Below are 14,872 nucleotides of genomic sequence, written 5' to 3' on the forward strand. Positions count from 1 at the left end.
TCATCAGGCTCAGTTTCCCTGAGGGGAGGGTGGCAGGAATGGAGGAGCTGTGCCATGTCACCAGGCTTTGAGGGCAGGACACTTACCTGGGCTTGGAGCTCTGGAGAATCATCCACTGGCCTCAGTCCCAGCTCTGCCCAAACCCTGAGGGCCTGGAAGCCCAGCCTGGCCCTCCCTGCTGGTGCCATCCATCTGATGCCATGCTGATGCCACCTGTGTGCCCTCGCCAGGTGGTGGGCAGGTGAGTGGCAGCTGTGCTCCAGCTCCTGTGGGCCTTGGGGCCTCTCCCACCGGGCCGTGCTCTGCATCCGCAGCGTGGGGCTGGATGAACAGAGCGCCCTGGAGCCCCCGGCCTGTGAACACCTTCCCCGGCCCCCTACTGAAACCCCTTGCAACCGCCATGTGCCCTGTCCAGCCACCTGGGCTGTAGGGAACTGGTCTCAGGTGAGTGTAGGATGGGAGGGGGCCTGCCTCCAGCTCCACCCTTGGTCTTTGGCTACAGATAGGCAGACAGCCTTCCTGGAGCCTTCGTGGGTGGGAGGGAGCCTGGGCATTCCAGGGTCCAGCCCCTGACTCTAAAGCCTCAGGGATCAGGAAGCCCCTGGCAAGCATGTCCACAGCCATGGCCTTGAGCTGGGCAGGGCCAGAGAGGGCTGGCTGGGATCTCTGCCACTCTGACATCGGGCAGTGGACAGGTTACCCAGCCATGCCCCTCACCCTGGCTTCCCCTGCAGTGCTCAGTGACATGTGGGGAGGGCACTCAGCACCGAACTGTCCTCTGCACCAATGACACTGGTGTCCCCTGTGACGAGGCCCAGCAGCCAGCCAGCGAAGTCACCTGCTCTCTGCCACCCTGTTGGTGGCCCCTGGACACACTGGGCCCTGAAGGCTCAGGTAGCGGCTCCTCCAGCCACGAGCTCTTCAATGAGGCTGACTTCATCCCACGCCACCTGGCCCCACGCCCTTCACCGGTCTCATCACCCAAGCCAGCCACCATGGGCAATGCCATTGAGGAGGAGGCCCTAGAGCTGGACCTGCCGGGGCCCGTGTTTGTGGATGACTTCTACTACGACTACAATTTCATCAACTTCCATGAGGATCTGTCCTATGGGCCCTCTGAGGGGCCTGATCTAGACCTGGCGGAGACAGGGGATCAGACGCCCCCACCACACAGTAGTCCTGCTGTGCCCTCCACAGGTAGCCCTGTGCCTGCCACAGAGCCTCCTGCAGCCAAGGAGGAGGGGGCACCGGGACCTTGGTCCCCTAGCCCTTGGCCCAGCCAGGCCGGCCACTCCCCACCCCCACCCTCAGAGCAGACCCCTGGGAACCCTTTGATCAATTTCCTGCCTGAGGAAGATGCTCCCAGAGGGGCCCCAGATCTTGGGCTCCCCAGCCTGCCCTGGCCCAGGGTTTCCATTGATGGCCTGCAGACACCTGCCGCCCCTGAGAGCCAAAATGACTTCCCAGTTGGCAAGGACAGCCAGAGCCAGCTGCCCCCTCCATGGAGGGACAGGACCAATGAGGTTTTCAAGGATGATGAGGAACCCGAGGGCCGCGGAGCACCCCACCCGCCTCTGAGACCCAGCCCCACGCTGCCCCCTTTGTCCCTGCCCCCTTTGTCCCCTGTCGGCAGTGCCCACTCCTCTCCTAGTCCTGATGTGACAGAGCTATGGACAGGAGGGACTGTGGCCTGGGAGCCAACTCTGGAGGGTGGCCTGGGGCCTGTGGACAGTGAACTGTGGCCCACTGTTGGGGTGGCTCCTCCCCCTCCTCCTCCCATAGCCCATCTGCCAGAGATGAAGGGCAGAGACAGCCCCCTGGAGCCGAGGACTCCCACCTTCCCAACCCCAGGACCAGGCTTATGGGACGTGCAGACTGTGGCAGTGTGGGGGACCTTCCTCCCCACAACCCTGACTGGCCTCGGGCACACGCCTGAGCCTGCCCTGAACCCAGGACCCAAGGGCCAGCCTGAGTCCCTCAGCCCTGAGGTGCCCCTGAGCTCTAGGCTACTGTCCACGCCCGCTTGGGACAGCCCCGCCAACAGCCACAGAACCCCTGAGACCCAGCCGCTGGCTCCCAGCCTGGCTGAAGCCGTCTCCCCTGCGGACCTGTTGGCTGTCAGGAACGCTAGCTGGCAAGCGGGAAACTGGAGCCAGGCAAGTGGTGCGGGCTGGGTGGGCTGGGAGTTTGCGCGGGACCTTGGTGACTGTTTCCTCATCTGAAAATGAGCAGAGTGGGACACAGGCGCCATCTGTCTCGCCTCTCTTGGGGCAGGAGTTCCCAGGATTAAGGGAATGAGGGGACCCTGGGGCCCATTTCTGGGCAGCACAGGGGGCCTCAGGGAAGGCAGGGGCAGGCACGCTCTGGCAGCACAGCCCACCCCAGGATGCAACTGGCTCAGACAGCTGTGTAATGGGGAGGGTCCCCGCATGGCTGCCAGGCCCAGTCCTGCCTAGCAGGCAGCAGCTTCCCTGAGGCTTGGCCTGGCTCCTCCAGGCTGGGCTCAGCCCACTGCCACCTGGCTCTGCCCTAAGTGACTCCACCCTCCTTTGACAGTGACCTGCAGGCATCTGAGCTGCATGAAAGAAGCTGGCCAGGGCCCCCTCCCTGGGTCCCCAGATGGTCACTGCAGGAGAAGCAAGCTTCTGTTCAGATCCCTAATTTGGGGGTGGGAAGGGGCAGGCTGAGGCCCACAGGACTTGTTTTGCGCATCGATCGCCAGCGATTTGGCTGCTTGTCCCAGGACCCAGCCTTCCTTCCCTGGTGCCTCTGGGAAGTGACGAGGCTGGTCAGGACAGCTGGTCAGGGGTGCCCTCAGGGCCCCCTCCCCCACCTCTGCACCAATGACACTGGAACACAGGCCCTTTGTCCCATGTGAGCAGGGACGGTTGGTTGCTGGGGGGATTTGACTTTTCATTCTCATGGTCTTCCTGGGAGGTGGGTGGAGGAGCCTATTTTGCAAATAAGGAAACTGAGGCCCAGAAGAGGGCCCCTGTCTTGCTGAGGTCTCGCTAGGCTAGGTGGGTAGTTTCCTGGCTGTAGAGGCCTGGCGGGGATGGGATCTGCCTGGCTTTCACGGGTCTGTGCCCCGCAGTGCTCCACCACTTGTGGCCTGGGTGCCGTCTGGAGGTCGGTGCGCTGTAGCTCTGGCCGGGATGAGGACTGCGCCCCCGCTGGCCGGCCCCAGCCTGCCTGTCGCTGCCACCTGCGGCCCTGTGCCACCTGGCACTCAGGCAACTGGAGTAAGGTGCGTGAGGATGGAGCTAGGACAGGCATTCCCAGGGCATGGGTTGGAGCCCTGGTTCCCCGTGGCCTGTGTTCCAAAAGCAGCAGGACAGGGGAGGGCTCCAGGCTGCACGTCTGTGTGCCCGATCACACCGGATTCCGAATCTCTTGGGAGTCTGTGTCTGGTTTGGCCTGTTTCCTTTCCTCTGTATTTTTGACCCCAGCTGGACTTGTCTTTTACCAGCTTGCCTTTGTTCCTCCCTTTCTCTGTCTGTCCCAGCCCCTGGCAGCCTCTGGCCATGCCACCTTTTGCCTGGGGCGGGCCAGCCTTGGCCTCTCGCTGGGGCTCTTCAGGGATTTGCCCCGGGCTGGGGCGTGGGCCTGATGCCTTTCCCGCCACATGCCTCTCACACCTGTGGGCCTGCACCTGGGGATGTGTCCCCACACGTCTCTCGGTCCCCAGTGCTCCCGCAGCTGCGGCGGAGGTTCCTCAGTGCGGGATGTGCAGTGTGTGGACACACGGGACCTCCGGCTGCTGCGGCCCTTCCACTGTCAGCCCGGGCCTGCCAAGCCACCTGCGCACAGGCCCTGCGGGGCCCAGCCCTGCCTCAGCTGGTACACCTCTTCCTGGAGGGAGGTGAGGCCTGGGGGTTCAGTTGGGGGGAGGGGACGCCCTCAGATGCTGGCTGTGCCCTGACTGCTTCCCTGCCCACCCAGTGCTCCGAGGCCTGTGGCGGTGGTGAGCAGCAGCGTCTGGTGACCTGTCCAGAGCCAGGCCTCTGCGAGGAGGCGCTGAGACCCAACACCACACGGCCCTGCAACACTCACCCCTGCACACAGTGGGTGGTGGGGCCCTGGGGCCAGGTGAGCCGGGCTGAGTGGAGGAGCAGGGAGCAAGTGCGTGGTGGCACCTGGTCGGTCCTGGGTTGGGTGAAGGATCTTTTGAGTGTGTGCTGTGAGCCAGGCTCTCTGTGGCCCCTGCGCATGCAGCAGTGACTGGACGAGGCCCCGCCCACTGGTGCTCACACCTGCCAGGGAGAAACAGACAAGGAAAGGGCATGTGTGCTGTGATGTCAGGGAAGGCCTTCCAAGGAGGGGGTCTGCGGTTGAGACCCGAGGGAGGGGTCAGTGATGCCAAGGACAGGGATCAAGGGGATAGCAGGTGTGAAGTCTGAGGCAGGAATGACGAGCTTGGGGGTATCAGGGAGCCCAGCAAAGGCCAGCGGCAGAAGGGGGCGGAAGAGGGCCCTCAGATGGGCAGGACACCTTCTGCCGGGCCTGTTTGGAACTCAGGGGTTCAGGTGTCTCAGATTTGGGCCCTGAACTGGGTCCTGGAGTCAGCTGGGCCAGCGTTTGAGTCTTTGTCCCACTGGCTGCTGAGTGACTCTGGGCAGGTTGCTTTGCTTTGCTAGGTCACTGTTTTTTCATCTGTAAAATTGGGACAGCTTGGGAGAGGAGGGTTGGGAAGATTAAATGAACGAACACAACAAAGCACAGGGCTGGGCACAGCACGACACTGGCACAGACTCAGCGCATGTTTAGGGCTTTCAGACCCACACCTGATAACAACGAAGCCTGGTGGGCTGGGCCCCGGCTGTGAAACCTGTCTCCTCCCTTCCTGCCCATGGGCTGCGGCAGGTCCTCTGCCCTGTTCCTCCGGCACAGCGGTGTCTCGCCCACATCTCTGCCCACCGCTGCATCAGGGCTCCATCCCGGGGCCCCTGCCCAGGCCTCTCAGGCATGTCCCTGGTGAGGAGCTCACTGCCCAGGAACCCCGAGGGCTGTCCCACTGTTCTCATGCCCCTCCCCTCTGCAGGAGCCGATCCCACAAGTGAGAGTGGGGTTCCAGCGCCAAGTGGGCTCTAGGAGTGGGACCAGGTCCTCCAGGAGGCACTCAGGGGGCGGCTGGGAGCAAGGGCAGGCCTGTCAGGCACAGGGCGCAGGGATGGCTTCCCAGAGGAGGTGTCACTGTCCCCATTGTTAGGACTGGCCCCGGAGAAACTCATTCCTCCCCCACTCCCCCCAGTGCTCAGCCCCCTGTGGTGGTGGCGTCCAGCGGCGCCTGGTCAAGTGTGTCAACACCCAGACGGGGCTGCCAGAGGAAGACAGCGACCAGTGTGGTCACGAGACCTGGCCTGAGAGCTCCCGGCCGTGTGGCACCGAGGATTGTGAGCCCGTCGAGCTTCCCCGTGAGTCCCCTGATCCCAGGATCTCTACTGAAGTGAGGTGGGGTGGGGAGGGCGATGGGGAAATTGGGTCGTCAAACCATTGCGTCTGGGCTCAGGAGCCATGTGGCCACTGAAAATCCTGATGCCACAGGATGCCATGCTGGAGGCTGGGCTGTGCTGGGAGTCAGTCAAGGGGAGTCCCAGTCATACAACATCCCGCAGGCAGCTGTCTGACCTCGGGGGAGTAGAGGGAGTGGCCCTGGCCCCTGATTTGCTGTGTGAACCTGGGTAAGCTCTTTCCCCTCTGGGTCTCAGTCTTCACAGTGAGACCAGGGATGTCCCTGAGGCTGTGTGAAAACTGGGCCTGGGTGAGTCCCTGTCCTTAGCCCTGGCCTGTCCATTCCCTGGCCAGAGGACTACCTAGAGTGAGCAATGGAGCCGCAGGAAGGGCCTCCCTTCCAGGGCCCTGCTGATGAGGTAATGGGGTTTGAGGCAGGAAGGGCCTCCCTTACAGGGTTCTGCTAATCCCAGTGGTGGGGGGTTTCCTGGCCAGCTGGGTCCTGGTGGAAGGGCCTGAGCTAGAGGTGGTTCTGCACAACGCCGCCGCTGCCTCCAGCACACACACACACACACACACACACACACACACATACACTCATACACTTCCTTCCTGCAGCCCCAGCTGCTCTCAGCAGTGCTGATGGCAGGAAACGTGGTGGCCCTGGAGTGTCACCTAGGCTCCTTTCGCCAGCTGTGTGGCCTTGGGCTCCATTTCCCTCTCAGGGCCTTCATGTGCTGAATAAAGGGGCCACCAAGCCCCATCCTTGCATAAATGAAGTCTGGGCATGAAGGGCCCAGCACTGCGTGGGCATCGAGGGGATACTCAGGCAAAGCGGCTTCTTCCCCTCTGCCAAAGCCACTGTCATCCCCAATTGCAAGGTCAGGGAGAGGGCCTGGGGCCAACCCTGCCAGTCTAAGGAATCCAGAAGCTGTGGTGTGAGGAGCTGTGGCCCCTGTGCTATTGGCTGTCTGCTCCCTACCCCTAGGACAGAGTCCTCAGCCAGGGCCCTCAAGCTGGCATTTGGGGCCCCCTGCAATCTCCCTGGTCTGCCTTCTCCCCTTGTCCAATACAGCCTTCTCTATCTGCACTAGCTCCTGGGCAGCCCTCATTCAGGCTCAGAGTGGCCCCTGCCATGCCTCGCTACCCTGCCTCTGGCAGGGGTGGCCTTCCTGCCTCAAACCGCATTACCTCAAGGCCCAGTGGCAGTGCCCCCACCCTGTCCTGCCTGCCCTCAGCATGCACCTAGCCAGCATCTCAGAGTGCTCCTGTGTGTCGCCTAAGCTGGGTGCTGGCACCATGTCTCTCACCTTCAGCGTTAGGGCTGGCCAGAGGGAGCAGGGTGGTTATGATCCCCGGGGATGAGGACCAGATGGGGCAGAGAACAGGAACTGAGGCGCCTGGCGGCCTAGAACCAAGGACGGATGGCCCAGGAGGCTCTGGGCCTGCAAAGTCTCCCAGGGGCGGGTGTGAGTGGGCTGCAGGGAGTGGGCAACGGGGGCTGGTTAGGTGGCTGAACTAGAAGCTGTCCTAAGTGAGGAGTTTTCTGCCACCAGTGAACAGTGGAGGGGCGGCTGGGAAGGTATCTTGGACTTCCAGACCTGGAATTCCCAGGATGTTTTGCTGGTCTGTGGGACAGTTGGCGGGACATGTGGAAAGCCGGGAAACTGGTGTGTGTGTGGTCACTGCAATGACACAGCATGGCCACATCCGTTTGTTGTGGAGGTGGGGTTGACAGAGGAGGGAACCAAGGCCCAAGAGGTGAAGCAGCGTATCTGAGGTCACCCCGGGTGACCAGGATGCATGCCTGCAGATGTACACTTTGGAGCTCTGCCTGGAGTTGGGGTGGAGGAGCCTGCCTGCTGCCTTGTGCCCTCTGCCGGGCCTGGGGGATGTCCCAGGGGCTGCTGCCCTCCTGCTCCTCCTCCCTAGGGAGGTCTGCTGGAGTAAGCAGGGCCCGGGCAGCAGTTGGGGGCTGTCAGCAGTGGCAGTGGCATCAGGAGCAAGGCCAGGAGGCTGGGAACAAGCTACTTCCCAAAATAGTTCTGATAACTTGGGGCAGGAGGGCCCAGCCAAGCCTCAGCCCTGAGGAGCACAGCCTGGAGCTGGCCTCCCTCCCCAGTGGGCCTGGGCTCAGTCCCTGGTTTCCGCTGACAGCCTGTAAGGCCCACTCTCTCTAGGCTTCGTGGCCCACCTGAGAATTGGGAGGCTGGTCTGGGAGATGGGACCCTGTGACCCAGAACCCGAGGCTGAATACAGCCCCCATGGCGGGAAGTGGTCACGGAGGCCTGGCAGGACAGATGTACTGGGGCAGGGGGTGGTGGTGGGAGTCGGGGACAGAGGCCGCTGCAGGCTGGCAGGAGGCCCCGGGACCGCAGTTCTGTGGCAGGATCTGTTGGGGAACACCAGGGGTGAGCAAGGATGGAGATGGGGTGGCAGGGAGTCGCCCTGGGCAGGCTCTTTCACGGGCATGTGAGGGCATCAGGGTGGGGTCTCAGGACCTTTCCTCCAGAAACCTCAGCCCAGGAGCGCCGGTTCTCGAGTCCTGGGGTTGGTCATGAGTAGGTGGGACAGAAACAGCAACAGCTGGAGACCTGCAACTCCGGTTCGCGAGCCACTCCAAAAACCGAGGCTCTCTACTTGGTGGGGAGCTGCTGGAGCCTCCTTAAGGTGGTTGGGGTGGGGAGCCAGGTTCTGGGTACCCTAAACCACTGATTCTGATGCCTCTCTGCCCCCCACTCCAGGCTGTGAGCGGGACCGCCTGTCCTTCGGGTTCTGTGAGAGGCTGCGCCTACTGGGCCGCTGCCAGCTGCCGACCATCCTCATGCAGTGCTGCCGCTCGTGCTCTCCGCCCAGCCACGGCGTCCCCTCCCGAGGCCATCAGCGGGTTGCCCGCCGCTGACTGTGCCAGGATGCACAGACTGACCGACAGACCTCAGTGCCCACCACGGGCTGTGGCAGAGCTTCCACCCCCTGCGCCCTAATGGTGCTAACCCTCTCCCTACCCAGCGGCAGGCTGGGGACCTCCTCCCCATCAAAAAAGGTATTTTTTTATTCTAACAGTTCGTGTAACATTTATTACGATTTTACATAAATGAGCATCTACCATTCCAAAGCACAGTGTGACTTCATCCTGGATTTGGGGAATCTTAAAAGTCAGAAACTCTTCCCCCAACCCCTCTGCCCAAAACTCCACCACGGCAGCACCTTGGCAGGCGCGGCTTTTCACGTGCTCCTCTGGGGCAGATCTGCAGTGGGCAGAGCAGCAGTCGGGTCCATGAGAGCATGGCGTCTGGTGAAGCACAGAAGGCCTTGGAAGCCGGGGGCTGCTGCCCAGGGAGGTCTGTGTGCAGAGGGTGGGGTTCTGGGGGCAGGAAGGTCTTCTGGGCAGGGGCACAGCTTGGCCCTTACTTGCTGCCTGCCTCCAGCTCAGGCTTCCAGCGTCCGCTGGGGCCCCACTCTGTGGTCCTCAGAGACCTGTTCCACAGGGATTGGGCCCATCTTGTCACTTGCAGGGACTGTCCCCTGGAGTGATGGGGACTGGGGCCCCCGGGGGCACCTCCCTGGCCCTGTCTGTTCTATCTGTTGACTCTTCTACAAAAAGCGGGCAGAGAGGGGAAGAGCAGGCTGGCCAGCTGTGCCCTACTGTGTCCCCATGTGTCCCTTCATCTCTGTGCCCAGAGATAGGGCTGGGCTAATTGCCACTGCCTCGGGGTGGCCCCTTTCCCACCACCAGCCCCAGCAACAGGTTCCTACCACGCTGATCGATGGTCCAGCACCTGGCACCTGCCTACCCACAGCCCCTTCCCCTCCCATAAAATCTAGTCCCATGGAGCCAGACAGTGGTGCCCACAGCAGGGAACAGATGAGCATGAATGTGTTTTGAAAAGGGTCCTGTCCTGGCCAGGGGCAGGAGGCTGGGGAAGGGGCAGACACTGTCCTCCCAGGCCCAGGCCCAGCCCTGGAGCTGACCCTACCCTCTGTCTATGAGCCTTGGACTCAGTTGTTGACAATTTCCTCCTCAGCCCTCCCCCTGGAAGGCGTTATGCCCCTTCTCCAGGTGGGGACACTAAGGTTCAGAGAGGTCACCCTGCAGCCTACAGGGGTCACCTCTCACATTCTATCTCCAGCATATGACATCCCTGGACGAAAGGCGAGTGTGGCCCTGGAACCTGCATGTGGCAGCCACGGCCACTCAGGGCTGGGTGTATGCTGGGGATGGAGGAGACACCACTGAAAATCACTCCTGGCTGGGTGCAGTGGCTCACGCTTGTAATCCCAGTGCTTTGGGAGGCTAGGTGGGCGGATCACCTGAGGTCAGGAGTTTGAAACCAGCCTGGCCAATGTGGCAAAACCCTGTCTCTGCTAAAAATACAAAAATTAGTCGGGTGCGGTGGTGGGCACCTGCAATCCCAGCTACTCAGGAGGCTGAGGAAGGAGAATCACTTGAACCCAGGAGGCGGAGGTTGCAGAGAGCTGAGATTGCGCCTTTACACTCCATCCTGGGCAACAGAGTGAGACTCCATCTCAAAAAAAAAAAAAAAAAAAAAAAGTGACTCCTTAGGGACTAAGACCAAGAAACAGTATCAGAGGCTGAATCTTTTGCGATGAGTGTCTGTCCAAGGACTTGGAAGGGAGGGAGGGAGCGTGACCAGGGTGGCTGCCTGCAGGTGTGTGTCCTGCTGCTCCCCAATTCAACACACTCACCTCATTTCACACCAACACACCCCATCCTCAGAGGAGGAGCCCAAGGCTCTGAGAGGAAGTAATTGGCCCAAGGGCACATGCCCTGCTGACACAGGCCCATCCTAGGCTCCAACTGCCCACCTCCAAGCTCCAGGCCACCCTGAGCAGGTGGAAGAGGGAGAGGGCCCCGAGCAGGCCCCAGTGGCAGCTTTGCACAAAGTGGGCAGCCTGCCAGAGTTCACGCAGGAAAGCAAGTTGCTGGGCAAGCTAGCGTGAGTCCAGCCCCGCTGCGCTGCCCGCGGGTGGAGGAGCGTCAGGAGTGCTTCCTGTCTGTCTACAGCAGCCCGGCTGGCCCAAAGAGACCCTGGGGACCCATGCTCTGAGTCATGGCTTCCCAGGCCTTAGTCAGAACTGCCCCTGGTGGCAGCCCCTTCCAAGGGGTGGGGAGCAGAGCCTGTCGACTTGCTCCTGACCCACACACTGAGTCAGTCCCTGTCCCAGCTCTGCCGCCGCTGCTGTGCTGCGTGACTTCAGGAACCCCCAGCCTCGCTGAATCCATGTCCCCAGAAGGGAAAAGCCTGCCAGGCCTTGCCTTGCCCTGTCTGGGAATCCTTGCGGGAGCCACCCCTGAAACACCCCTATGGGAACCCCTTTGGTCTTCATCATTCTTGGGTGTTTTCCACTGACGGCTGGGGGTGTCTCCGGTGGCAGCTGGGCCTGAGCTGTCAGTCCAGGCAGGAGACAAACAAGCCTGTGACTCAGGCAGGGCATGGCACAGCTGGCGGAAGGAGGCGTGCCTGTTCTTTGTGGCTGGGTGGGGGGTTATCTGGACACAGGGAGTCTCCAGCTCCTGGCTTCCCACCTTGGTGCCCCCAGCCCACACCTGCAGCTTGGCCATGGTTCTTGGGGCCTCCCAAGGCTGCCCCTGCTGGGAAAGGCATCCTGACGCACCCGTCCCAGGGTAAGCCAAGGGCAGGGACACCCAGAAACGCCAGGCTGGAAGGTCAGAGAGCCCCTCCTCACCCCCCAACACCAAAAAGCCCTGGTCCACCCTCCAAGCCCTTGGGGTGAGCCTCATCACTAGTGACTATAACGGAATTTCAGTGCAGAATATCATACAAATTAGTTTATTTCTTCCTTAGTATTACAGTTCCAAAATGTAACCTGAAGGTCAGCACAGGAGCTGCTGTGACATAAAAAGAGAGAGTCACCTGGCGCCCCCTGCAGTCCTCCAGTTGCCCAGCAGCGGTGGGACACTCAGTGGCACACACTAGGTCTCTGTATGGCCTCCCACCTGCAAGGACTTCCCCGGGCAGGCCCAGCTGCCCAGAAGCCCCGGAACACACAGGAAGACAAAACTATAGGATGGCGGGTGGGGATCTGTGCCATACAAACTTGTAGTTAGAAAACCCAGCCGAGCATCTGTCTAGGATACTTCCTATATCAATATACCGTAGTTGGAACCAGAACTGTCTCCAGCCATCAGCAGTCTTGGCGGCTACTGTACAGCTGTCAGCATGACTACAGGCAGCGCCCGGGGCTACCTGGGGTAAGAAGTGGGCCCGCACATCACAACAGCGAGTCAGTGAGAGTCAGGGCCAGAGGGAAGAGCAACTCAGAGGCTCAGGCTGGCACAGATACAAGGGAGTCACACACATAACGTAAGAACTTGTTATATATAAAATAGATATGTGGAATCTAGAAACACCTTGAGAAAATAGCCTATAAAAATATAAACTGTAGTGAAAGCATACAAAAGTATTAACAGAGGTTCAACTGCTTTCTGGCAGGACACAGGGGAGAGAAAAGAGAATCAGCAGAGCTCACGTGAGTGCTCACACACAGCCCTCACAGGCACAGCAGGTGGCCTGGGGCAGGGTGGGAAGAGCGCTGGCCAGGCTGGGGGTCTGACGTAGGGAACGAGGCCCACCTTCTGCAGAGAGGTGACAAGAAACAATGGCCCAGCCAGGGGCAGGTTCAGAATGATGGCCTGGACTCCAGCTCTGCCACATGCTTGCTGTGTGACTGAAGTCACCCCCTTTTCTGGCCTCTGATTTCTCATCTGCACACTGGGGATGACAGTAGTGCCATCTCTTAGTGTGTGGGATTACTCGAGTTCCCACACATAAGCACTGAGCAGAGTGCCCGGCACTTGCATGGTGATGACAGGTGCGGATGTGTCTGCATCCTCAGGTAGGCATGAGGCCTGGCACCGGGCATGAGTCCGGGACGTCTGTGTCCCAGGACTGATTGACTGGGGGAATGAACACAGGCCCAGGCAGTCCTGGCGATGACTGTCAGAGCCAGTCGGCAATGTGACAAGTGTCCAGATGCAGTCTACAGAGAAACGTGCAGCTCGTGGGTTTCACATTATCCTCAGGTCAAGGCTCCAATTTACAATAAAAATGTTAAGGTTGTGATCACTTGCTCCTAACCACTGGTCAGTGGCTTAATAAAAATAAAACCAAAAGCTGTCCTGAGGCCTGGCTATGGATTTCTAGCACTAAGGGGTCAGCCACGCTGGTCTCTGGGGATCACAAAATAAGCCAGTTCCTCCAACACGGGGCCACCATCTTCCCCTCTCTGGATTCTGCCAGGCCCCAGACGCTCTGCATCCAGCAACAGGGGCTCGTTCCTTTCCTGTCAACCGAAGGCCCAACAGACTCACCAGCCCCAGGAAAAGCTGTGATGAAACAGAAATGCCCCGAAGGACTTCCTGCCCGTCCCCAGTGGAGCAGGCCATTTGCTCCTGCTGCCGTCAGCCGCCTGGGTTCCTGTCAACACACGGTGCACACGAGGGCACAGCCTTCTGTGTTTCCAAACCCCGCTGCCTGGACATGCTTAACTCTCGTCCAGAGGCTCAAGGTCAGAAAGGCCAGTTTTATTTAAATTCCGAATTCCCCAGCGTGTGTTCTAGAACATGGGAGCACCAGAGAACAGGGAAGACCCGAGCACAGGGGTCCCCGCTTGTGGATTTCTCAGGTTCCACTTCCTGCCTGGCTCTGCGGACCGGGCTGCCAGCCCCACCAGGCGGGAGGAGGCTTCATGTGAACGGGGCACAGGGTCCCCACTCACCAGCACTTTCTCTCCCATAGCTATCAGCCCACAGCCCCCACAAACCCCAAACCTAAGGCGCCCACCCCTCCCGTGCTGCAGAACGTGAGCCCGAAGTGTAATTCTTCATTTGCTCCTCAGTCAGGAGCTGACAGAGGCCTCTGAGCCCAGGCTGGCACCCGGGAAGCCAGACCCCACCTCTGCCTCAGGCCTGGAAGATTCCTCTGGGAGATGAGAAGGCGCCCCGTGGTCAGCTAAATTTGGGAGACGATGCTCAGCACCTTGAAAGGCTCCCAGAAGTTCTGCTGCAGAGCCTGGTTCAATCCTGTTTAATCCCCGTCTCCTGAATGCAGCTGACCCCACAGCTCCCTCCCTGTGTTTCTGAAGGCCACTCACTGTGCTGCAGGACTGGCCTCCTTGCAACCTCTAGTCTGGGGAGCTCATTAAAACACTGAGGCTGCAGCCCATAGGCGGGTTATGGGCCCCTGCAGTCTTGATAACATCAGGGAGCCTGCCGCCATGCCTCAGCACTCTTTAAAACACCTGTCAGTCTGGCGACCCTGCTTTCTAAAGCAAGCTGCAGGGGAGACCATATCACGAGCCATTCACAAGGAGGTGCTGCAGGACCATGCAAGGCCCGGCAGTGTGGGAGGGGCCAGGTCGACCTGCGGTGCCAGGGAAGGGGCGGGCACTCGTCAGAGCCACGCCCACTCACCTCCGCTCCTCCTGGGAGCACCTGGAACCCAGTACAGAACTGAGGGCAGCGGCGCTCCCAACACAGCCCTAGCTGTCGGCATGGGTGAGCTCATTCTGTGTCACTCTCAGGAATCCTGACCCAACACGAGATGAACAGAAACTCTCCAGGCTCACCCCAGGACTCAGAATCAAACTTTCCCCAGCAAATACGATTCTCATATCCTTCCTCATTTGGCAGAAATCAGGACACTGTTGTGGGTGCTATTAGTAAGCCTGAAACTATTACAAAGCCACTCCCCAATAAAAGACCCTAAAAATAGTGACGACCTCCTGGAAGCCTGGCATGGCCTCAGCCAGCACCTCAGCTCCCAGTGTCCAAATCGGCTGTCAGCGTCAGAGCAGCCAACAGCTGTGGTCAAGGGGACGAGGATGGCCCAGAACAGGCAATGACTGTGTGGCCAGGGAGGGTTCCTGAACACTTGGCTGCCCAGGCCATAAACCCAGGGCTCTTCCAAGTCAAGGATTGCTTGAGCCCAGAAGTTCGAGACAAGTCTGGGCAACATAGTGAGACTTGGTCTCTATGCAAAAATTTTAAAACTAGCTGGGCTTGGTGGTGGCATGTGCATGTAGTCCTAGCTACTTGACAGGCTGATGTTGGAGGATCACTTTGAGCCCAGGAGTTTGAGGCTGCAGTGAGTGGTGATATCACCCACTGTACTCCAGCCTGGCGATGGAACAATATCCTATCTCCAAAAAAAATTTTTAAAAACTGAGTAGACAGGTGTCCTGGTGGCATGATAGGTCCTGGGTGCCCTTCCAGATCTGTGATATTGGACAGGTGACTTTTCCTCTGGACCTCAGTGTCCCCATCTGAGTGGGAAAAGGTGGCTGGGAAGCAGATCTTCGAGTTGAAGCAGTGTAGAAGCCATGTCTGAAAAGCCATACTTGGGGCTCCAAGTCCAGCACACAGTCCTAGCAGGGCCCG

General features: G+C 60.1%; 1 protein-coding gene across 1 annotated transcript in view; it reads left to right on the plus strand.

The window, feature by feature from the left end:
- The window catches only part of ADAMTS7 (ADAM metallopeptidase with thrombospondin type 1 motif, 7), a 68,458-nt gene extending 59,889 nt beyond the window's left edge, over positions 1–8,569 (plus strand). Inside the window, exons 18-24 of the mRNA XM_011983732.1 lie at positions 231–444; positions 735–2,156; positions 3,095–3,247; positions 3,689–3,862; positions 3,943–4,089; positions 5,252–5,414; positions 8,196–8,569. Coding sequence (XP_011839122.1) covers positions 231–444; positions 735–2,156; positions 3,095–3,247; positions 3,689–3,862; positions 3,943–4,089; positions 5,252–5,414; positions 8,196–8,353 — 2,431 coding nt within the window. The 3' untranslated portion in view covers positions 8,354–8,569. The remainder of the gene's footprint in view (positions 1–230; positions 445–734; positions 2,157–3,094; positions 3,248–3,688; positions 3,863–3,942; positions 4,090–5,251; positions 5,415–8,195) is intronic.
- The last annotated feature ends 6,303 nt before the right edge of the window (positions 8,570–14,872 follow it).

This window comes from Mandrillus leucophaeus, unplaced genomic scaffold (assembly GCF_000951045.1).
Source record: "Mandrillus leucophaeus isolate KB7577 unplaced genomic scaffold, Mleu.le_1.0 Scaffold254, whole genome shotgun sequence".
In the NCBI taxonomy this organism is placed as follows: Eukaryota; Metazoa; Chordata; class Mammalia; order Primates; family Cercopithecidae; genus Mandrillus; species Mandrillus leucophaeus.